Below are 26590 nucleotides of genomic sequence, written 5' to 3' on the forward strand. Positions count from 1 at the left end.
GCTGTTTTCAAACCATAGGCCCCAGGCATACATTTTTAGGGCCATGCAAAATTTCTTCAGTTCACCTTCCTGATTGTATTAATTACACACACACACACACACACACACACACACACACACACACACACACACACACACACACACACACACACACACACACACGCACCATACGTCTCAATGTCTTAGCACAAGAAATCTGGATAAAGCCTGTTATAATGTTGGGGACAACGGCCCAAAACTAGGGACACAGTTAAAAAGTTGCTAGAATAACAGCATTTGTGTTAGAATGCATTTTCTAAAGGACATGAAGGCTGAAACTCAAATACATCATTATTTAGTAACTTTAATCCTTAGCTCATCCTAGTGATTTCTCAAAAAACAAAAAATAATTTTTATGAGGAACAGACCAAAAATATAAGGCAAAAATCTGGACATTCTGTAAAAATCTGTACAGTTGAAAGCTATGACACACACATACATCCCTCTACCTCCTTAGAAAGTGGATAGAATAACAAGGTTTACATTAGTATGCATTTTCTGAGGATATAAAGTCTAAAATTTAAATGTCTGTTGTAGATCAGAGTGTAATGTGTGTGTGCTATGTCTTTAAGAAGCATGCAAGGCTGTGCGTTGTTGTTGTTGTTGTGTCTTTTGGCTTTTCCTGGTTAGGGGTCGCCACAGTGGAACTCCAGTCCGCTAATGATTGGCAGTAGATTTTTACATACCGAGTTGCCAGCTCTGACGCACAACCTTCAATGAAGGTACGCCCATTCACGCATGTCTCCACACAGAAGACGGTCTAGCTGAGAATCGAACAGGACGTCTTACTGTGAGACGACAACGCTACCGTGCAATCCCTAGTGCCATTTTGCAGAAGCAGCCAAAAAGTGAGCATATATATGATCGCAGTAGTTAGTTTTGTATATAAGTTAAATCCAACTAACCCAGACACGGCACAAAGCATGAGTAAGAAATGACAACCCAGTAGCTGGCAGAAAAATACTAGATACAATGACCAAGACTCCAAGATAAATAAAGAAATGTTTAATAAAAACGTAAGCGCTTTCATGGCACCAACAAGCCGCTTCATCAGACAATTTTTAAAACACAAGACATATGCTAATATATGATGAATCAACCTATCACAGCACACTACATAAACAAACACTAATTAAAGTGCCACACACAGATAAAAATATTTTATGCATAAATCAATATCAACACCTTAGTAAAATAGCATACTGAGTTAAAATACATTAAACTATGCATAACGTATGTGCACATGCATATTCACACATAAATAAGCAAAACCATATGATACATGGGCATACACGCCACATAGCTAACAAGAGGAGGTCCATTACTTCAGTTGTCTGGACTTCAGCAATGGTCTGATGGGGACATTATCATTCAACCCCATTGTCTGGTGGGTCTCCAGTCTAAGAATCAATTCCAATTCCACCACCTCAGTGCGATTCACTCCACGTACATTAGGATGCACGACATAAAGTACTTGAAATATAAGTTACTTAAGTCATAGTCAGTAAGCCTTTATAGTGATATGTTTGTATAGAATAAGCTGCTTAAACGGAAGCCACAAAGACTCGTTTATTCATGTACCAACACAAAAGTAATATTGTGTCCAAACCAGGATGGAAAAGAGAAGAACATTTGAAGACATGAGATGTAAAGACGACAGCGAAGGTAAAACCAAGAGATAACAGTACAAACAGAACCAGAAAGAATCAAAGGTAATGAACAATAATATGAATTGTTTACTTGATGTGAAAAAAGGCAAGAAAGGGTATTACAAGGACACAGACCGCATTATCAGGTGAGCGGAAAGTACAAAATAGTTTAACTAAAGAAAATGTTTAAGACAAAAGTATTTGACAAGGCGATTGACTTTAAAGTACAAAACAAGCATTTTGAGGTAGAACCAGTGTATTTAAGGCATAATTTGGCATGTTTAGAGTAAAACGAGCACAAGAAAAGTACATTGGGCATGAAAAGGGCTTAAACGAGCAAAAAGAATATAATAAGAAAAGAGAAAAAGGGCACAGTAAGCAAAAATAAAGAAAGGCGACTGCTTGTGTTTGGACAAAGTGCTGTGTTTGGGCATAAATACGACTTTGTATTGTAACAAGTGCATGATTAAAGTTATTCAAAGTATCTAAGAGTGTATAAAAGTGCTTACAGTGTGTGCTTATTACTGTGCATGTATTTCAAAGAGTTCACTGTGTGAAAAGTGCAACTATTTTGTGTAATCCAGTCAAAGCATGGTTATTTGAAGAAAAGTTCTTGTGTTGGGGTGTGTATTTGCAAAGAACAACCATTACAGAGTGCTTCTTGTACTGTAAAGCATTGCCTTGCAAGGTACAGCCATTTGGGGGATATTCCAGTGTACTACATATAGTCATTTGCAAAGTGCAATTACTTTCGAAAAATATTGAATCTGTGCAACAGAAGTTCAATTTATTCGCATTGTACAGTAGCTTGATATGTTTCTTGCATTGATAAAAGATGTTTCGTACAAAAGATTACAAGAGTATTATAGTGCTCGAGAATTGCTCAGTTGCATCAAGTTTTCGAATGTTTCTTAAAGTGATGGCTTTAACAAGTGATGGTGCGTTATTTTGGCATTTTTACCTTTACCAATTGTCTTAGCATTTCATCCTTTGTCAATAAAATTTTAAATGATTACTTTAGCATTTCTTCCTTTACCAACTCTGAAAATAAATGACTTTAGCATTTCTGCCTTTACCAATTCCGAAAGTGTATGACTTTAGCATTTTTGCCTTTACCAATTCCGCAAGCATAGCGAGTGATGATAAATGGCTTTAGCATTTCTGCCTTTACCAATCGAAGATTTCACAAACCATCGAAAAGTCCGATAAATTATTCTGAAAAGCTCCATAAAGCATTGAAAAGTCTGAAAAGCTATTCTGTAAAGTTTCGTAAAGCACTGATAGCCCAAAAAAGATATTTCACAAAATACAGTACAGCATCGAAAAATCGAAAAAGATATTTCACAAAATACAGTACAGCATCAAGAAATCTGAAAAGCTGTTTTGTAAAGTATAATAAAGCATTGAGAAATATGAAAAGCTATTTCACAACCCTTCATTGGAATGTGTTAATATAGCAGACAGATTTCAGAACATCAACCACTTGTGTTTGATCAGAATATTGCAAAGAACTGGAGAATATCTGAACAGGAGTACGATATTTTCATACAAGCAGCTTATGCAGAGAGAAAGGAATGCATCAAGGCATTCATTTTGTTAAATCTAGCAGGATTTGAGGCCATAGAAAGAGAATGTTCATTTGTAAATGCACCAGCAGTGTACAAGGTGAGGGTGCAGACCGCCATATTGTTGTGCTAGCTGAATCAAGGGAGACCCCAAGTGTTTGAAGTGTAAGCTCAGAGAAATGTGCAACCCTCAGATGAATGTTACACTAGAGAGGCATTTGTTTTACACAAGAAATCAGAAATTAGGGGAAACATTTGCAGCTTATATAACTGACTTGAGAAAGAGAGCTAAAATGTGTTGGTTTGGTGATTTGAAAGATGAGCTGATAAAGGGCAGATGTGTGTGGTATTAATAGTGCTGCAGTGAGAAAGATTTTACTTTGTGACAGTGATCTGAAATTAAGCAAAGCAACAGAGATTTGTCAGATCCATGAGGTGACAGAATGAATATGCTTATGAGTGACAAAAAAACAGGAGCAGGTCTAAGCAAGGAGCAGTGACAGGGTTTCCAAAGAAGGTACAAAGTTTTCCAGAAAGTTCCAGAAAAAGTGCAAGCTCCACCGTGAGCTCAGTGCAACACAAACGTGAGTCAGCAAAACCCAAATCTGGCTTTATTGTTAACTGTCGCAACTGTGGTGGAAATCATGAGTCTAAAAGAGAGAGGTGTTTAGCATATGGTCAGCAATGCCATAAGTGTAAAAAAATGGAACCATTTCCAAAAGTTTTGCAAATCAAGTAGGCCTCACTCAATTGTAAAGAAAGGTCACACAAAAAAGCAAGTTGATCAAGTAGAGCCAAAACAGTCAGCTTTCTATGTGGATGGTGTATCAGTACTTGGAGAAAGAATTGATGCAGTAAACTTATTAACAAGGAGTGAAGTGTTTTGTATGGTTCAGATCAATAGAAAATCCACAGAGCTCAAAGTAGACACTGGATCAAAAGTGTAATGTTATATCAGTGGACACATTTGCAAAAGAAAGAACTGATGAACAACTCAATGTAACCAGCAGTGAGAGACTTGTTGCATATGGAGGTGAAGAAATTCAGACTGAAGGTTCAGTAATACTTTCATGTTATTTGGCTGAGAACTGTTACAACCTATTATTCTACGTAGTCCAACAACCAGTGCAATCTTTACTAGATAGTTTGAGAATGAATCTGCTTTCTTTTGCTAAAGACGTTCACCATGTGAGTGCAATTCCAAGTTCCAGTTTTTACAAAGCCATTTTCTCAGAGTGTGCTGATGTTTTCGATGACAAATTGGGCAAACTTCCAGTTGTGTATTCTATGAAGTTGGATCCAGAGATCACTCCAGTAGTCAGACCAGCAAGAAGAGTTCAAATAGCAATGCAAAATAAAGTTAAAGCTCAGTTGAATAAGATGGTGCAGCAAGGTGTGATTTTTCCATTCACAGAACCAACTGAATGGGTGTCATCCATGGTAGCCACTCACAAGAAAGGCTCAGACGAAATAATAATATGCATTGATCCCAGAGATTTGAACAAAGCATTAAAAAGACCATATCATCCAATGGGTACAACTGAAGAAGTCGCAGCTCTAATAATGAATGCCACTGTATTTTCTGTTTTGGATGCAAAGAGTTCATTTTGGCAACTGATGCTTGATTGCAAATCCTCATTTTGAACTATTTTGGTACTCCATTTGGCAAATACAGATTCCTAAGGATGCCATTTGGAATAAATCTGCAAGTGAAGTCTTTCAGCATGCAATGGCACAAATTTTTTCAGGATATCCTTGTGCCATAACAGTAGACGATCTATTAGTTGGAGGCAAAGGCGAAGCAGAACATGACAGAAACATCAAGAAAGTTATATACAGAGCACGTGAAGTTAACTTGAAGCTCAATCCTCTGAAGTGCAAATTCAAATTTCCAGAAGTTACATACACAGGTCATTTGTTTATAAGTACAGGCTTAAGACCTGACCCAACCAAACAGCTATTCTAGAAATGTCAGTGTGATGCTCCCAGCCCAGCTAGCTGGAATTTTGTAAATAATTCTATGTAATTTGTAAATATCACTATGATTTATACAGAACTGTATGTTATGTACTGAGCTTCAAGAATGTAACTACAGTTTACCCTACTGGAAAAGAACAGAAATGTATATAAACTCTATACCTGTGCAAATGTATGTTTTAATAGTAGAAACTAGAATATACAGTGTTAACTTGCAAAACTTCTAGAAAATAAGTTGGAATCAAAATGTTTCATGATTGTGTCATCTCTCAGTTTCAATGCAGCAAGCAGACACAATGTCTAGAACTAGAAGTTTTTTCTGTTGTCTTGAAAGTAATTTTAATTACTGGGTTTAAAATGTAAAGTGTTTCATTGCTTCCTAGTAGTTGCACATCTAAGAGACATGTACATTTCACACAGAGATGATAAAATTCTGTTGGTATCTGTTAGTCTGGGAACTGAAGTCAGGTGACAAAGCGTGATGACATCCAAGTTGACCCAGCAGTAATGTTTGATAGTAATTTAAGAACTGTTTCAGAGAAAGACTGTGCATTTTGTATCTTGTCTTGGATGTAGAAACATCTTTTCATCATCGTCTGCATTTGCCTTGCTAATAGTAAGTAACTAGAGGAAACTACTTTCTTTTAGATATAGACAGGAATAGAATAAAGATTAGTTTAGATATTTTCTGTATTTATTTGACACTATCCTGCAATGTTGTTTTAAAATATTTCCTGTGATTCTGAACTCGGTAGTTACTGTGCTGATTGAGAATTGTCTTGTTCTTTTATTATTTATTATTAAATATATTTAAACCTATCTTTGTGACTGATATTTGGAGACATATTTAAGCTCTCAGATTACTTGCATATGTATTTGGTGATACTGTACAGGCCACTCTAAAATAGCCCTAGTCTTGGTCATACTTACCATTTGGGTAATAGTAGCATTACACAGTAGGATTGGTCACCCTTTGTAAGGGCCTTTAAAGTAGCTGATAAGTAGTGGTTGGTGGCAGTGATAACTACCTTATAGTCTGGGCAGAAGGAGGCATAGCTTATAAACCAGTGCCAGCCTTCCCCAGGTGTGTGTGTGTGTGTGTGTGTGTGTGTGTGTGTGTGTGTGTGTGTGTGTGTGTGTGTGTGTGTGTGTGTGTGTGCGACGCGTGTGTGTGTGTGTGTGTGTGTGTGTGTGTGTGTGTGTGTGTGTGTGTGTGTGTGTGTGTGTGTGTGTGTATAAATCAAATCTCACAGTGTGTGTGTGTCAGCTACTTGGACAGGGACACAAAGCACTGGTTGGACAGAGAGGGTGCTGTAGGTCTTGGCTTGATCACTCAGCTGAGATCTCGACTCTATAGCTGTGTCAGTGGGGAGTCTTATCGGGGATTTGGAGAAAGAGGGAGAAACCAGCCCCAGACTGATTGTGGTCTCATTGTGCTCATAAGGGAAATTGCACTTTACTGTGTGTGTACTTGTCATCCTCCCAATGTGTACATCCCTCACTGGTGCTAGTGGTGAGGATTGAGGCTCCTTGATTACTGGGCCAGTGCAAGGGCATCACAGTCAGCACCAGACAATGTGCATGGTTTACATCATTTTCTGGGCATTGTCAAATATTTAGGCAAATTTATACCAGATTTCAGTGAGCTGACAGCACCTTTGAGAGAGCTAACATGCACAAATGTTGTATGGTCATGATTGGAGCATCATCAGAAGGCATTTGATGACCTTAAGCAGAAAATTGCCCCCGCCCCATGTTAAGATACTATGATGTGAATAAACAAGTTGTTCTTTCCTGTGATGCTTCAAAATTTGGTCTTGCGGCAGTTATTCTTCAAGAGGGTAGACCAGTAGCCTAGGGGCAGTTATTCTTCAAGAGGGCAGATCAGTAGCCTATGCATCTAGGACACTTACTCAAACTGAGATGCATTATCCTCAAATTGAGAAAGAGCTTTTGGTGATAGTTTTTGCATGTTCCAAGCTTCATGGTTATATTTATGGTCAAGCTATCCAGATTGAAACAGATCATCAACCTCTTGTTACCATTCTAAAGAAACCTATGCATTCTACTCCAGCAAGATTACAAAGGTTGATGGTCAAATTGCAAAAATGCAATTTCAAAATTGCTCTGTTTGGCTGATACCTTATCCAGGTCACCTAGAAGTACAAGAGAACAGGTAAATGCTGAAACTTTTGACTTTGATGTAATGTCAGTGCATATTTTTTCTACCACTAGACTTGATGTGTTGAGAGATCATACTACGACTGATCCAATTTCACAAAAGTTTAATCACTACATCCATGTCGGATGGCCGTCAAACCAATCTAGTGTATCACCTGAAGTGCAATCATATTTTCCTTACAGAGATGAATAGTTGATGGAAAATTGTTGTTCCTGCTTCCTTACAGCAAGAATATATCCAGATTCTGCATCATGATCACCCAGGTTTATTATCCACTAAGAGAAGGGCAAGAGAATTAGTATTTTGACCTTCATTATCAAAAGGCATTCATAGAGTTCTTTCTTCTTGTTCAGTATGTAATAATACCAGAGCACATTTGCAAAGAGAACCACTTCAGCTAAATCCAATACCTAAACTACCTTGGTCTACTGTAACACCTGATATCTTTGAGTGGAACAATCAACACTACTTGGTTTTGGTAGACACTTATTCAAACTGGTTTGAGATTGATCTGCTACCAAACTTAACCTCAACAGTTGTCATTACTAAGTTGAAACATCATTTCTCAGTTCATGATAGTCCACACAAACGTTACTCGGACAACAGCACTCAATTTACCAGCGAGTTGTTTCAGAAATTTGCAAAAAAAATGGGACTTTGTACATGTCACTAGTAGTCCTGAAAATCCTCAATCCAATGGTCTAGCTGAATGAGCAGTACAGAGTGCAAAGCAGTTACTTGAAAAGTCAAAGTGTGACAATACTGATGTATTCTTGAATTTAGTTAATCTCAGAAACATACCTTGTGATGATATTCTTGGCTCACATGACTACTTTCCAGACAAACTAGAACTATTTTATCAAGATTGTTGCAGCCTAAATCTAAGAACAGTAAAACCATCAAGGCTCAATTGTTTAAGAAGCGTAATATCCAGAAATCTAGTTATGACAGATTGAGCAGATTACTTCATTTGTTGAGGGAAAGAAAGATGGTATGAATTCAGACAACAAAAAAAGTTTTTGACTGAATAGGACAGATTACAGGCATCTGTGCCAAGCCAAGATACTATCTGGTAATCTCCGAGGATGTGAAGTCTAGGAGGAATCACAGACATCTTCTTCCTGTACCGGAATCATCATCATTGCAATCACAACATTGTATCTGTGATGCAAACTCTAAATCAGAGAATGAGTCAGACATTGTTTCCAGACCAGAATGTGCTCAAAAGTCTAATTCTGTTCTAGAAAGTGATTCAAACATTCCACAGGTCAACCATTTTGCAGAGACTGTCCCAGTTGCTAAATCTAATTCCCAATTTTATGTCACATGATATGGACGAGTTCCTAAGCCTAGTGTGAAATATATAGTAACATGGACTTGATTTTATATATATATATATATATATATATATATATATATATATATATATATATATATATATGTGTGTGTGTGTGTGTGTGTGTGTACTTAGTATTATATAATGCATGTCTATAGATTATCTGTGATTTCTGCATGCTAAATAATCGCATGACAAACTGCATGATCTATTTCTCAAAGAGGGAGGATGTAGATCATAGTGTAATGTGTGTATGCTGTGTCTTTAAGAAGCATGCAAGGCTGTGCATGCATGTATAAATTCCAGACACGTGCAATCCCTAGTGCCATTTTGTAGAAGCAGCCAGAGAGTGAGCATATATGATTGCAGTAGATAGTTTGTATATAAGTTACTCAATTCATAATCAATAAGCCTCTATAGTGATGTGTTTGTATAGAATATAGCTGCTTAAACAGAACACACAAGAACTCGTTTGTTCATGTACCAACATGAAAGCGAAATCTGCCATTACTTTCTGACTTTAGTCCTCAATGATTTGCCAGAAAAAAAAGAACAATTTTATGAGAAACAAACTGAAAATATGAGGCACAAATCTGGATAATTGTGAGGTATGACCCCCCTTACACACACTCCTACCCCTGTCTTACTTACACACAAACACACACACACACACACACACACACACACACACACACACACACACACACACACACACACACACACGTCTATCTCCTTCTTACAAACACACACAAATCTACCTACTTCTTACACTAGCACACACACACATACCATAAGCAATTGAAGCAAATGTAATCATAATAAGCAATTGAAGCAACACCCCCCTGAGCAACTGAAACAAAGCAAATGTAATCTTAATACACACACAAGCAGTTGAAACAAATGTAATTGTAATAAGCAATTGAAGCAACACCCCTATATGAAACTGAAGCAAAGCAAATGTAATCGTAATAAGCAACTGAAGAAACACCCCCCCATAAGTAATTGAAGCAAATGGTACACACACACACATACCATAAGCTATTGAAGCAAATGTAAATGTCCACCAGCCTAAGCATACTACTAAATTCCTTTGAAGAAGCTCCCTTACTTGAGATGGTGTAATCGTCCATGTGAAGAAGCATTTCAGATTGCGTGGACAGGAAGAATAGAACGTCTGCATCCACAGATGTGGTGCGATCAGACCAGCAAGTCATGGGACTCTTCTTAAAGAAGAATGCCAAGCATTTTTTATGTAGTTAAAAGAAAATTAATCTCCCAGTCAGCCTGTTCCAGGAGGGGTGCACGTGCACCCCCTTGCACCTGCCTGAGGGTGCCCTTGCTTGCTAGATATGAGCGAGTACCATACCTTTCAACCTCCAAGATCAAGAAATCTGGAGAAGGCCATAAATAATAGGAGACAAAGAGCCACAAATATGGCCAATTTCTAAATATTGCTCTCAGAAACATAGAAAGTTGATAGAATAACAGGTTTTGCATTAACATTAATTTTCAGAAGGGTATGAAGACTGAAACTTAAATGTCTGTCATTATTTTCTAACTTCATTCCTCAATTATTTGCATGAAAATCACAATTTTATGAGAAACAGACCAAAAATATTAGGCAAAAATTTGAAACATTCTGTGAAAATTTAGACAGCTGAGAAGTATGGAGGCTACACTGTTTAACTGTTTTATCACATTGCCCTACATACCTAAATCGCTGGCTCATTTCTCATTTCATTGCATTTTCCTTGCTTTTGTTATTAACCTTCCACTCCTTTCTTACTATTGCTCATACATCATTGTCCTTTCTTTATGTGAATGTAAGAGTGTTGCTAGTACTCTTTTACTTCCAAATCTAGTAGCTCTGGCTATATATGAATCTCTGTTCTCAACTTCTAACCCTCCTTACAGCATACACAAATAAAACTTCCTTTTTATTATTGAACTGACAGTGACAATCTGCGTAGTCCTTTACCTGGACCTCATAACAATATTTTCCACTACTCAAAATATTTTTCCCATTAGTAGTTTCTAAGTCAGATGGTCAACTAGATAGTCATTCTGCATGTTTCTACCTGTAACAGAAACACACATTTCTTCAGGTAGAAGTAAGATTGCTTTCATAAAGGAAGCCAGCAATGTATTAAAATGGCCAAGCCAGCATCATGGCATAGAGGGATAAAGGCCTGACTATGGCTCAGGTGACCTGGGTTCAATTAGCGGCTCTGGACTTCTGTGACACTGACCAGGAAGAATAGGCATTGCCATCCATTGGGAGGGTGACACATGGCCGATCCCTGGCAAAGGCTGGGGATATGCAAAAGGGTGTTGCCCTAAAGTGGAATAGGCAGGGGACACTGGATGTGTCATTGTGGAGGTGAGACAGTATGCCAGCACATCTGCCTTTGGACACACAGTTGGTTCACACAAGTGAGAGAAAGATAAAGCATAATCGAAAGAAAAACCTACTTGGCCAGCAATATGATACTGCAACAAGAGCTGGTAAGAAATTTATCAGTGGTATAAATTCAAAGCATAGTGTGACTCATGCGAGCATAACAGAAACAAACACAAAATGGCTCCATTCTGACCATGGTTCCCCTCCCCATCCCACTCCTGGTTTACCAATCAGACTAAAATCATTATACAGCAGAAATGATTGTTCTTACAATAACACTGCATTATCAGGCTCTTTTTTCTCTGACAGATGTCTGGCAGTTGGCAAATAGGATTAAGGCTGTGAACTGTTAATGAGCTACTTCCACTGGTCTAGGGTTTGATTCTCTCAGCCCTCATTTGCCATCTGTGTTACCTTGAGCAAATCACTTAACCAGATTAATTGCTTTGGTGCAATTTAGAATTTTTTGCCAGGTCCTTTAATGGTCTCATCGACGGAATGCCTAGTAACATCCTTATGAACATATAATGTGCCCCTTCTGCTAGACTATGCTAAAATGGCATAGTGCTATCATGCAAATGTGTCAGCCTTGAGCTTAGATATGCAAGAATAATTAAAACAAAGGGGAAGGTCACACAGAAAAGCCAAAAATGCCAAAAGTTAGCAAAAAAAACTCCAGATAAACCATGATCTTCACTTTATAATACCTTAAACTTTCTTTAAAAGTGTCTTATGGGATATATGCAAATGACCCTGAAGAGCGTTCAATTGCTCCTAGAAAAACATAATGTAACCATGCAAAGGTGTCATCCGCAGGACTGGTATATAGTGTAATAAAATACTGCTACCATGTAAATGAGTCAATCCTAGGATTTGTATATGCTAAAATAGCATACTGCTACCATACAAATGCAACACCTCTTGTACCGACATGCATTGAAATAACTTGTTGCAACGACTGCACAACTCCTATAGTATGTTCTTCCCTGTTAAGATCAGATCATTGGTCTGTCTCATTCAAAGTTTCTATTGCACCCAACCCCCTCCCTCCCCAGCCATAACCAGGCTAAAAAACTTCTCAAAAGCTGACTACAACCTCCTAAGGGAGAGTATCAGTAGCTTTATACCAAGAGCCCACCTCGGAGGACGCAGACAACTATGCTGAACAGTACGCCAATGCAGCATACAAATGCATGGACTCAGCCATATCCAACAGAACTAAAGCCTGCTCCTCAAGAAACACAAACCTGTCTGGTGGACATCCTCTATCAACAGACTTTACAACAAAAGGAAGAAACTGTTGTCCAAGGGTAAAAAGGAACAAATTCCATATTAGAAAAACTCCCTCCTTAGCCTCAACATGCACATTAGATCACTAGTGAAAACTTCCAAAGCCAATTATGAATGGAAACTAGACTTCCAAACAAAGGGAAACCACAAAGCCTTCAGTTACATCAGGAACCTCTATGGCAAAGTCCAGGCTTGTTCAGAATTAGTACTTAACGGTTCCACTTACACTGATCCTGTTGACTTAGCCAACTTGTTAGCAGATAGGTTCAGTGCTAACTTCCTCCATGCCCCCCAAAGGCCCATTTCGACATCCCCGATACTTGTCCAGCACCCCACATCTCTGTAGATTAAGTATTAAAGGCCCTATCCAAGGCAAAGAAAACAGTTTCCATGTGAACTAAGAGTATCCCAGGCTGTATTCTGCACCATCTCCAGCAAGAACTATTTTCGCCACTGAGCACTCTATTCAACCACAACCTAAGTACAGGCTTCTTTCCAGCAAAGTGTAGAACTGCCATTGTCATCTCCTTGCACAAAGGTGATGCCACTACTGACCCTGGTAACTATTGCCCCATTAGCTTGACAAGTCTGATCTGTAAAGCCATGGAGCTTATTATTATGGATCTCATAAACAAGGACATAGGCAATCTGCAAGCACTTGACCCCACCCAGTTCAGATTTGTCAAGGGCAGATCTTGCCTGTTGAACCTGGTTGACATCTTTGAGACTGTCACCAAAGCCCTGGATGAGAGAAAGTAATTACATACAACTTACCTTGACTTGCCCAAAGCCTTTGACACAATCCCCCACTCAGGCATCATCGAAATCCCTATCACATCAGCTGGATGGCAAACTGGCTCACCAATAGGACCTGACCCACAGGGTCAAAATAGGTGCCTCCACCTCTGACAGCAGACCTGTCACTAGTGGTGTTCCCCAGGGATCTGTCCTGGGACCCCTACTGTTTGGCATCTGCTTCTCAGAGGTCCGGGCAAAGACAAAAGGCCTGTGCCTGTGGCTGATCACGTTTGTGTATGACTGTAAGTTGGGTGCTGTCATTGACTCCTCCAATGATGTTAACACACCGCAAGAGGATCTCACAGCAACAAATGACAAGTCACGGCCTTAAGTTAAGTGCAAATAATGTATTATCATACCATTCGGCAAAAACACGACCCTTCTAATTACCACATCAATGGCAAACCCTAAGCACACAACCTGTGGTGAGAGACCTGGTTGACAACAATCTCACATTCGACCATCATGTAGCGGCAGTGGTCAGAAAAGGCTTTTACTTGGTTCATCTCATACATAAAGGGATTGCATCCAGACAAAAGGAAGTTATTACCTCTCTTTACTCCTCCCTCATTAGGCCAATAATTGAGTATTTCTCACCTCACAGACTAGTAACCAAACCAGAAGCCAAAAAAACAGTGAAAACCGTTTATTGGAACACCAGCAACAGAAACAAAAAGGTTTAGTGCTTTCATCCATCAAGACATCATCAGAGCAATGAACCAGCCCATTTCAATCCGTTTAAATAGTAATTAAAACTATCACATGACTCTAAGCTCATTAATTAAACAAATAAAAACTGTGAACAGTTCATTCTAAGATAAAAACTATTTGAATTAAAAATACTAAATGTTCAAATACAATCACATTAACATTCTAAACTTTTAAGAAATAAAATAGGTGAAATGGAGCAAGTGTCATTAAGTCCTGGCTCCACTAGGGAATTTAGCTTGAGCTGTCATTTCAATCCCCTAACAAATAAATGTTCATTGGAAATCTTACTAATCTACTTATCCAGCTCAATCAACAACTCAGTGTACCGAATGGTAATATAGGGAGTACAAGTTCTAATCTTCAGCCTACAGTGAGTTCCAGCAGTTCTGAAGAGAATGCTGACAGTTTGGGGCTTCCACTTACTCAAGCAACACCAAATGCTACGAATGGTAATGTTTTGACTGTTCCATTTAATGGCAATACTGAATTTAGCTTTCAAGCTTGGAAGGCTAATAAATGTGGTATTAAAAGTGGGGTTTCTCCACAAAGTTGATACAGCTAATGGTTTGAGCTCTTTGCAACAACAACTGCATGTCTTTGAAAATAAAATGAGCCAATTTAAGAGACTGCAGTTAGACAATGTGTATCTATGTGAGTGTTTGGGAAGCAGGTGGGTCCCAAAGGGCCTACTTTTCTGGAGATTCCCTAATGGTGTAACTAAAGGCTCTGATTTTCATAAAGTACGTATTGGGATCTTTGACAGAGCAGGATGTGAACTGATAGAGCAGTTAATTAATTTTAATGACCAGTGGATTGAGGTTTTGTCCAATCAGTTGGACAATCTTGACGCCAGTATCACTTCTGACATGTTATTTTTCCAGTATAAACATAACTATAATGAGATATTTAACAAAACTGACACTGAATGCAGTAAAAATTTTCAAAGAAAAAAGAAAAATCTTCAACAGGATGATGAGGCATATGCCAGTGGGTGGGCCTACCCCGATCCTATTGAGCCTAGAGACAAACCCACTGACAAGCTTTTCTCTCAACCTATGGAGACCTAGGATGGTTTCCCTAATGAAAATCATGCCTCTAGAGAAGTGCAAGGGGAAAGAAGAACTGTTGAACTGAGGCGGTCTGAACGAATTCAGGCTCAAAGGGTGAATTTTTTGTTTTCTAACAATGCTGGGTACTCTGAGGATTTTTACCATCAACAAGGGGCGAGACCCAAGGCAGGGTTCAAGAGGAATGGCTCAAGATGGAAACGGTAGAGCTGACTGAGAGCAGCTTAGCCATTACAGATGGCATTAACATCACAAAACAGATACTGAACTCAAATAAAGACTTTACCATTTTTAACCTTTCTGATAAAGAATTTACTGTTGAGCATGCCGATTTACTGGCAAAAGGGTATGGATTTATTCCTGCCAGCAGGACTAAAATTGATCAGACTTTAATTGATTTGAAACTTTTTGTTCACAAGCTTAATATGGCTGTGTTTTTTTAATGCAAATGGTACTAACGTTAATAATGTTGGTTCAAGTAATGTTTTAAAAAGATCTAGTAAATTCAATCTCCCACTACATGGGGTTCTCTTGACGTATGAACAAGTGTGTAGTAATGAATTTAGGAATATTATCCAAAAACCAGGGAAGAATTATTTTAACTTGAGTGAAACTGAAAAACAGTCGTCTGAATTTATGTATGACAAATCTTTGTGTATCATGAAACCTGATAAGGGTGGAGAGGTGGTTATCATGGACCTAATTGATTATAACAATAGGATGAATGCATTATTGTTAACTGATAATTATCAAGAAATCTCTAGAAATGAATTTAATGTGGCCTACGCTAGAACTGATGTTCAGCTATTAGACATGTTGTTTCAATGGCAGATTGATTTAGATGAGTATGATTTCTTGCATAATAAATGACCCATGATAGCAGGCATATTTGGGATTCCTAAAATCCATAAGGATATACAAACCCCCCTCCCCACAGACCTATTGTGGATGGTAACCGGTGTAAGACCTATTACTTTTCCAAGTTTATAGACCATTGGTTAAAAGCTTCTGTCGGGTCTATTTCTCAGATTTGCAAAGACTCATGGGATTTTTTAAAGAATATAGGGAATGTACCTTTTCAGGCTGATTAGATTTTGGTTACTATTGACATTTATGACCTATACTCTGTCATCCCACATGACACTGGGCTTAGATGGTTCAAGGATATTTTGGCAGAGACAGGTATTTTGTCCCAAGATCGTATTACCACTATCAGTGTCCTGATGGAATTGGTCTTGTTAAACACTTTTTTGTTCTTTGAGGGACAACTGTTTAGATAAGTCAAGGGTGTAGCAATGGGGGCAGTGTGTGCCCCCAGTTTTGCAAATCTAGTTATGAGCTTTTGGGAAAAACATTTTGTGTTTAATTCCCCTTTTTGCTCTGGATTTGCCTTTTACACTCGCTTTCTGGACGATATTTTTATCATCTGGAAAGATAGTGAAGAAAGACTTACCAGCTTTTTCCAATACATTAATTTCACAATGTCATTTTTAAGATTTGTTCATGGTTATAGTGATTTAAATATTTCTTATTTGGACGTGACTATTACTAAGGATTTGAGAAAGAAGTGTCTAGTATCTAACATTTTTCGTAAAAGCAACTTTTCTAATAGCTATTTACGTTTTGAAAGCCACCATCCTCATTGCCAGAAAAAAATCAGTGGTAAAAGGCCAGCTGGTTAGACTTGCCAGAATGATTTCTGAGGATAAGATTTTTGAGGATGAATGTTGGATTCCTTTGGAAATATTTACTAAGCAGGGGAATCCCATGGAATTTTTAAAACCTACATTTGATGAAGTGGCAAGTAAGAGGAAAAGTGGATTTTATCTCCCTTTGTTATATCATAATAATAGGGGAGTTCAAGATAGAGTCACTGGGAACTTGGGTGTGGGCTCTGATGCTACCACAAGTGAAATTCAGGTGTGTGATGATGGAAATAAGTACAACAAGTCCTTTATTTGTACCTATTCTTTGGATAGTCATGAAACTGTACAAACAGTGAGAAATAATTGGCTACTAATATCTGCGAACCCCCAATTGTGTAGATTATTAGGTGATAAACCAATTGTGGTTTATAGGAAGGACCTTTGTTTCAAACAGTTATTGGAGAGAACACATGGTAGGGACTGTATTTCATCTGGCACCCGAGGTATGTCCAAGTGTGGATGTTCTAGAACTTGTCCTCATATATTAGTAGGCTGTCAGTTTTTTCTTAATGGGTTTAAGGTTCTCATTAAGGAGAAATATAATTGTAACACCAAATGGGTTATTTATGCTGCCTGCTGTTTGGATTGTTCTGCCTATTACATAGGCAAAACTATTAGACGGGGTGAGAGAAAGAATATACGAACATGAAAGAGATATTAAAAATAAAAAAGACATGAATGCTTTGTTCAGACATATCCAAAAAACCCTGGACACAAATTTGGGTATTTTGTCATAGAACAGCTTGAGGGATGATAGGGGTAGAATTGTGGAAGAGCATTTACTTGTGAGGGAATTGAAATGGCAGCTCAAGCTAAATTCCCTAGTGGAGCCAGGACTTAATGACACTTGCTCCATTTCACTTTATTTCTTAAAGTTTAGAATGTTAATGTGATTGTGTTTGAATGTTTAGTATTTTTAATTCAAATAGTTTTTTTTTTTTATCTTAGAATAAACTGTTCACAGTTTTAATTTGTTTAATTAATGAGCTTATAGACTTGTCGTGGTTTTAATTACTATTTATACTGATTGAATGGGCTGGTTCATTGTTTTGATGATGTCCTGATGGATGAAAGTGCTAAACCTTTTTGTTTCTGTTGCTGGTGTTCCAATAAACGGTTTTCACTAGCTTTTCGGCTTCTGGTTTGGTCAATAATTGAGTATAACGCTCCATTTGGTATGTACCTCTCCAAACACCTGCACCAACTGGAAAGGCCACCAAAATATCTCAAAAAGAGAATCCATGGCCTCCACTTGTCCTAGGTGGACAAGCTCAAATCTCTCTCACTCTACTCAATATCATGCAGATTGCTCAGAAGTGATCTGTGTCTTGTCTACAAGGCAATCTTGGACCCTGCCCTACTAGAGATGCTCCATATTCATAAGTCTAACTCCTTGAGCATTGCCTGCTCGAATGAACTAAATCTAATATGTGATATCAACAAAACCTGCTGGAGTGACAAACTTGTCTCCTAGATGCTGCCTTGTCTCTGGAATAAATTTCCCACACACATCTGAGTACCTCGCTGACCTTCTTCAAGTGCAGCCTTGTCTCAGGGGTTCCACCTGTGTCCCTCATAGACAAGTGCTGAGTGAGGTTTATTTTTGGGGGATAAACTCTTGACTAGACTTGTAAGGGCCCCAGGGCCATTAGCTTAGTAACCTATGATACTATGATGTTGTTACCATGCAAACATGTCAGTCCTGTGACTGTCACTTGAAAGAAAAACATACTGTTACCATATAAATGAGCCAGTCTTTGGACTCACATGTACTTGAACATACTGCTATTATGCAAACCAGTTATTTCTAGGGCTCACATATGCTAGGATAAAATGCTTCTACCATGTAAACATTTAGTCCTGGGACTCACATATACTGAAATATCATACTGCTTCTATAAAACAGGTCAGTCTGTTGACTAAGGAAAGCAAATACACTTCCCAAGGCTCTCATTGTAAGATACAGTGATATATTTATTTTATATTTTTTTACTGGGAAAGTCTGACAGGGACAGGACTCATTTTCAGAGGAGGCCCAGGGAGAAAAGCTCCAGATGCATGTCTTTGGAGCACCTGGAGGAAACGCACACAAACACAGGGAAGACATGCAGACACTGCACACAAAGCACCCTAGTTGAGAATCAAACCAGAAAACCTTTTGCTGTGAGGTAACAACACTAACCACTACACCACTGTCCTTCTAAACAAGCTGAATGAGAAGAAAATAACTGTTACTTGCTTATCTGCAGCCAGAATCCACCAAATCGTGCATTCATTCAAGTCATTATGCCACCGGTACCAGTATGAGTCCATCATAGTCCACGTAGGTGTAAATGACCTGAGATGTACCTCCCTGTACTATTTGAAGAGAGACATTATGGAGCTTTCAGATTTGTGTTTTAGGCTGGTATGAGCCTAGCACTGAGCAACATATTACCATTACCAACAGCGATGCCACAATATGAGCAAAAATGATTGATTTCAACAACTTGCAGTCTTTGTGATGTCAGTCTAAGGTTCATAGGTTCATAGGTTGATAGGGTGGTACTAGGCTATCAGCTCTAGGGCCTTTACAAGCCTAGCCATAACAATTCCCTGGCTATTTCTTCCCACAATATTTACTTCCCTGGACCCCTGTCTAGCAGGGTGACTGACGTGCTCCCCAGGGTGAATTTCCTATCTCCCATCCAATCATCAAGGTTCCTTTTGAAGAGGGCCAAAGAGGCACTCTTCTTGACATGTATGGGCAGTCTATTCCAGAGTCTGGGAAGTCTCTGGGTAAGGAACCTATCCCTCCAGCATATTTTGTTCATTGTGATGACAAGGATTAGATCCCTGGAGCGTGTGGCTCTGAGGGATTGGGATTTCTTTAAGTGTAGCATGTCCAACAGCTCTGGGTTTCACATGGCCTTGTATGTTAAGCAGAGATCACCTCTGAGTAGACAATATGCCACAGAGTATAGCTGGAGTTTTTTAGACAGTCAGCATAAGGCATCTGCTTTAGGCCTGTGATTCTTTTAGTGAGGTATTTATGTGGCCTTTCCAGTTGTTGCAGATGTCTTGAGAGGTACATACCAAATGGGATGTTGTATTCTATAATGGGTCTAATAAGGGATGAGTACAGTGGGACAATGACTTCCTTTTTTCTGGATGAAAAGCCCTTAGTGATGAGGTGTGCCACATAGGAGGATTTCCTGACTGTTGTGGCAATGTGTTTATCGAAGGTGAGACCACTGTCCACCTGTGTCCCTAAGTCTCTTATCACACTTTTGGTGTTTAATGTACTGCCACCTATGTGGTAATTCACGGGTACATGTTTTTTCCCAAAGGGGATAACTATACATTTCTTGGCATTGAGCTTGAGCCCATGTCTCTGGCACCAAGCATTTGTTTCTGTAAGGCCCTTTTGTATAATATCCGCATCATTTGGGGATTCAATAATGGCTCCCAGTTTGCAGTCATCTGCGAACTTTGTTAGCCAGGGTCCCTTACTGGTGGCCTGTACTTCAGAGAAGTAGATGCCAAACAAGTGTGGTTTTGGGACTGAACTCTGAGGTACTCCATTTGTCACGTGTCTGGAGCTGGATTTAGAGTCAGCTGCTACTTTTACAGTCTGAGTTCTGTCAGTAAGCCAGTTGGCAACCCATCAAGAGATGTAGGGATTAATGCCCAGCTTAGTAAGTTTACCTATGATTCCAGAGAGGTGGATGGTGTCAAAGGCCTTGGCGAGGTCCAGATAGGCTGTGTGGACAGCCTTATCCTCGTCCACAGCTCTGGGGACTGATTCTAAAAAGTCAATCAGGTTCAGGAGACAAACTGGGTGGGTTCCAGTGTTTGAAGGTTGCCAATGTCTTTGTTTATAAGTTTCATGATAATACATTCCATGGCCTTGCAGATCAGGCTTGTCAGACTGATGGGGCGGTAGTTCCCAGGATCCAAGGTGGATCCCCCTTGTGGAGTGGGATAACTGTAGCTGTGTGTCACTCGGTGGGCATGAAGCCTGAGGTGAGGCTATGATTAAACATGACACTTAAGTGAGGTGCCAGTTCATTTTGTAGTTCATGTAGTACACAGCCCGGGATGTTGTCTGGTCCCATGGATGCTGTATTCTTAGCTGTGGAGAGTGTGTTTTTTACCTGTGTGGCCATTATTACCAGAATTTGGCAATCTTTCAGTATTGAGATGGGCCCTTTTGGGGGTTAGAGGGGGGAAGGTGGCACTAAATCGATTTGCCGGGATATTAGCAATATCCTTGGGATCGGTATATTTAATGCCATTCTATTGTAGCTCAGAGCAGATTTGAGCATTGCCACTTAGATTCTTGACATAGCATGATCCAATGTTTGTCTACGTGCGAGGACATGAGTAACAGACCATGTTGGTTTGCCAATGATGGTCTGCACCTCTCCCCTCTAGGCTTTCAAATACTGGCTAAAACTTTATATACCCTCATAGTGCCTTTTTTAGGCAATGCTAAATTGACAAACCTACCAATATAGCAAAATCAACTCAAATGAATCTCAAGGTGTTACTGCTCAGTTACAGAAGAATAAACAAAAAACTAAACTGCCTCCAAGCCCTCCTCACATTCAAGAATATAGACATCTGTGCAGTTACCAAGACATGGTTTAATTTGGCAGACAGTACTCTGGCAGTGCAATGTTTCAGTGCCACACTTTTAGATCAGTAGCTGCAGAGAAAAGGGCTAAATAAGGAGTTGTCTCAAAATACATAAGTAGCAAACATACCTCTAGGGTGGTCAAACAGGATGACGTGCTGGAGTTCTTCCCTGTGCAGATCACCACAGACGAAATCACATATTATATCCTAGCCAGCTATAGGTCTACTTCCATGTCCCAAGAAGTTCACGATGCATACATGGACCTACCAGACACACTTACCATCCAACCTAACAACCAATTCTTGGGAGACTTTAATTACCCCTCTACAGACTGGGAATTCTACACAGCCTCAAATCTACAGACACAGAGATGTCTGCACTGAGTAAATACAAACACCCATGACCAAATAATAAATATACCCACTACAGGCTCTAAAATACTGGACCTTGTGCTTACAAATATGGGAGAACGCTGCACCCTACAAATGTCAATCCTCCTTGGCAAGGGCCAACCATAAAGCTGTCTCCTTTGAAATTAAAATCAACTCCATAATCCCATTAAAACCAGTAACAGTTAGGAACTATTCCAAGGCAAATTACCTTTTATTAAGTGATAGTTTGTCAAAATTCAGTGCCCCTCCAAACCCAGAGAACACAGCAGCCTATGCTAAATTTCTCTCTAAAGCTCTGTAAACCATGTCACTGACTACATAGAGGCTGCTGGACCTACCAGAAATAATCCCAGGATTAGCACTAGAAACACACCACGGTGGTGCCATCACAAATTAAACAGGATGTAAAACAAAAGAAAAAAAATATGGCAAAAATAAGGAAGGGTAAATCCCATAAAAATAGAAACTCTCTCATCAAAGTAAAAAAGCAAGAAAGAGGCCTAATTAGTTCAAGCAAAGCCAGCTTTGAGGTTAAGATAGCCTCCTAGGTGAAAGATAAGCATAAGGCCTTCTACAGCTATGTCAGAAACTGCAAGGACAGCACACAGCAATGTGCTGAACTGGTGGTTAATGGTGTCACATTCACTGAGCTTGTCAATATAGCAAACATGTTAGAAGACAGTTCAGTTACAGATTTACTCTCCACTCACCAGCAGCCATCCCCTCAAACATAACCTCTCCAGCTATAACAAGGGAGCATGTACTTGCTGCACTCACTAAAGCCAAGAACATGGCCGCAGTGGGCCCCAATAACATCCCAGGATGCCTCCTGATAGTCTAAAATGTGCTTTTCAGGACCCCTGGAGTCGTCATTATTTAACTATAGTCTTAAAATGGACTTTGTGCCATGTGAATGGAGGATTGTAACTGTCATACCTTGGTAATGGAAGGCATTCAATAGATCCTGGAAAATACAGCCCCATTAGTCTGAATAGTCTTATTTGCAAAGCCAAGGAAAGAATTATCATAGAAATTATCAACAAGGACATAGGACACCTCCAGACACTGGATCCATCCCAGTTTGGCTTTGTCAAAGGAAGGTCATGCCTACTGAATCTGGTGGACTTCTTTGAAAAGGTCACTAAGGCAATGAATGAGGGAAAAACAGTGCATACTGCCTACCGAGATCTGGCTAAAGTATTTGATACAATACCCTACTATGGAACTACATATAAACCCCCTTTATGACATGCTGGATAGCTATCTTCACTGATAGGACCAAGAAAGTTAGAATTGGTGAGGCCACCTCCACAGAGAGGTCTGTCATCAGTGGAGTACCCCCAGGGCTCTGTGCTGTGCCTATTCCTCTTTGGCATTTAATTCTTGGATGTCAAAGCCAATGTCAAAGGCCTTTTGCTGACCATGTTCCCAGATGATTGCAAAGTGAGAGCAATCATTGAATCCCCCAAGATTAAAACACCTTTCAGGAAGGGCTAATACAAACCAACACTTGGTGCCAAAGCCATGGCTTAAAACTCAAAACCAACAAATACATTACAGCATCTTTTGGGAAGTCTGTCACCCCAGGTAACTATTTCATCAATAAAACACCCATAAAAGTTGATTCACTAGTCAGGAATCTGAGAACTCATGTAGACAGTAACTTAGCCTTCAACCAGCATGTGTCCAAGGTAGTAAGAAAACCCTTTTTGCTCACCTTTATAAGCAAGGGCATGGTATCTAGGCCCAGAGAGGTCATCGTACCACTGTACTCAGCTCTCATCAGATCCATCGTAGAGTATAATGCCATCTTCAATATGTACCTGACCAGATACATGCAGCAACTGGAATGTCCACAAAGATTCCTCACAAAAACAATACAGGGAGTAAACACAATGTCATGTACTGATAGCCTCAAAGCCCTGTCTCTTTACTCAGTATCATACAGACTTTTGAGGAGTGATCTTTGCCTGGCTTACAAGGCATCCCTGGACCCTGTTTTGATAATTCTTCGAACATCCACAAAACAAAGAGCATCAGAACTACTATATTAAAAGACCTACATTTTGATTGTGAAATAAATAGGGCATGTTGGAGAGACAGATATGTCTCAGAGAATTCCCATTATTTGGGAACAGTCTCCTCATCTATGAGAATCAGAGTTCCTCACCATCCCTTTTTACATGCAACTTGGACCAATGGATGGGTAACTGAAAATTCACCCCTGGTCTGGCACCTATGTCTCTGACTGACAGAGGCATTCAGTAAGTCACCACCTATATAAATCAAATTTGTCAGTCACATTTGGGTTGCATGGCTAGGTTTATAAGGACTCTAGTGTTTGTTAGCCTGGTATACACCTATGAACTTATGAACTTATGGATCTAGTCCTATATCCAGTAAAAATATAAGTGTAGGACACAGACAACATGGATTTTCATTTTATCTTTAGGAAGTTAAGATGGTTAGGACAGTTACAAAAAATGTGTTGGTACACCAGACAGTGACATAGCAAAATATAAACTGTAAACGTTTTACTTATACAAATGCACTTTATATGTGCTAACTTTGGATATAGTAACTAGTGTTGCCAGATATGTGACCATGATGCCTTTTCAGACTCCATTATTGATACTATACAACTAGAGATAATACCTAGGAAAATGGAGGGCTGCAAATACTTTACCTAATGCATATGTGTTTATCAAGATCCCAGAGACAGTTGTTCCAATACCAAACTTCAAGGCAGTGAGTACATAGACATTTGGTGAAAATGCCATTCCAACACCAAAAGCCACATTCAGAAATACTGACAGCAGAACCAAAGGACGGCGACCAAATCTAAAAAAAAGAGAATTAAATTAATAAAGATGCACATCTGGAATTCATATTTTAGGAAAACGGTATAATAGTGAAATCAGTGTCTGCACAATACACTATTGTTTTCTTTGGTGAAGAGGACAAAGTTATTTCAAAGGTACAGAAGGAACTCAGTCCAGAAACAAAGCAAAAACAGGCATTCTGTACAGTCTATAAAATGAGTTAGTCAGTATAACAAAATAGATGAATTAGCTACTACATTTAAAAATATTTTGTTGCTGTTGCTGAGTGTAAAACAAAGAAGTAGACTCATTCCCAGAATTTTTTTGTTTATGATCAGTCCAGTTTGATCATACTGTACACCACTCATTTTGTCTCCCTACACTTCACCTTGTTAAAATCAAGGTGTTGCTCATGTAATACCAGTTGTACATAGAGTCATAAATATTTGTTTTGCTTTACCTGTGTTGAAATGGTTTTTAACAATCTGTTCACCCTTTTAGTAAAGCAAAACAAATTTCACATTTCTCTTGAAATTCCACCTCCAACAGAATTTACCTTAATACCATTTTTCTAGGACTATTATTTCTCATGGAGTTGGCACTAACAACTAAAATTCTGAGTTACAGTAACACAGGCTAAATTCCTCAAGTTTTCATTCTTACATTATATAGGACAATGCAAAACAAATTATTTCATTTTTCTACTTACCTAGGGTGCTCATAAAAATCACTTCTCTAAAATAGTGGGCCTAGAATGACTACCAAAAATAAAAATAAATATTAGTTCATTTTCTTGAAATTTAAAAGTTTTTTCATACACACACACACACACACACACACACACACACACACACACATATATATATATATATATATATATATATACATATATATATACACATATGTGTGTGTGTGTGTGTGTGTGTGTGTGTGTGTGTGTGTGTGTGTGTGTGTGCGTGTGTGTGTTCTAACACCAGTTCTCACTTTCATGTGGAGTTTTATTAAAATGTCAGACAAAATGCTAGCCATGGATAGCCAGATTCGTACACCTTCTATACTACATATTACACACAGGACAGAGGATGCTTTCTTGTACTTAAGAGTGAAATGACATTTATAAACCCAATCATGACTTTATCAATAAACACACATTGTGATGCACACTGAAATGAATGGCATCCTGAGCACCCCAATATACAGGTAATCCTCAGGGGAAGAGCTGCGCCTGCAATGCAGGGCATATATCAAAACAGGCTGTATGTCCTGCAAAGATACTGCAGTGAGAAAAAGGGGATAGGTGAAGCTAAAGGCATACAACAGGGCATACTATATACTCTATAATGCAACTAACCAGCATGGCTAATGTTAAGAGGGATAACCCATAATAAGAGAAGAATGCATAGCATAGTAGAGTCTATGCTCTGTCACATCAAAGTACATTTAATACCTGGGAGAGTTCAACTAATTAACATGGATACATGTTGTAACACAATCAGTGTTGCGCTAGTTACTTATAAAAGTAATAAGTTACTATTACTAGTTACTTTTAAGTGAAAGTAATATATTATTACTTATTACTTTTCTAAAAAAGTAACATATTACAATTACTAGTTAGAAACTAAAGTAACTAGTTACTACTGAGTTACTTTTACATAAGTATAGTTTATCAGTTCTCATTCTCAGAGTTAATCACACAGTACTTGGGTGTGAGGAATACATGCTTACTGCACATGAATACGAGTGTATTAAAATTGTATACACAGTGTTACAATAATAATGAATAGCATTTTACAGTTTACAGAGTCCCACAGACTAGTCTTTATAGTCAGAGAGTCACAATTTAATACTTAAACCAAAGTACACACAGCCAACAACACAAGACCCATAACAAATTACAAACCATCAAATTTTCAACAACATACATTAGGCTAACCTGCTAAAACTAATGCTGAGGGCACAAACATGCTTACAGAAAATGTCATACAGGTCTAGCAAGACTGTTAACACAACAAAGTCAACAAAAATATAACTTTA

The 26590-nt window shown here is 38.8% G+C and overlaps 1 protein-coding gene across 1 annotated transcript in view; it reads right to left on the reverse strand.

Annotated features, from left to right (window-relative positions):
• The window catches only part of LOC122797751 (solute carrier family 22 member 13-like), an 843707-nt gene that overhangs the window by 636880 nt on the left and 180237 nt on the right, over nucleotides 1-26590 (reverse strand). Inside the window, exon 3 of the mRNA XM_044066275.1 lies at nucleotides 24421-24575. Within this exon, the coding sequence (XP_043922210.1) occupies nucleotides 24421-24575 (155 nt within the window). The remainder of the gene's footprint in view (nucleotides 1-24420; nucleotides 24576-26590) is intronic.

The sequence above is a fragment of the Protopterus annectens genome, chromosome 3.part1 (genome assembly GCF_019279795.1).
Source record: "Protopterus annectens isolate FY-2018-M chromosome 3.part1, PAN1.0, whole genome shotgun sequence".
In the NCBI taxonomy this organism is placed as follows: domain Eukaryota; kingdom Metazoa; phylum Chordata; order Ceratodontiformes; family Protopteridae; genus Protopterus; species Protopterus annectens.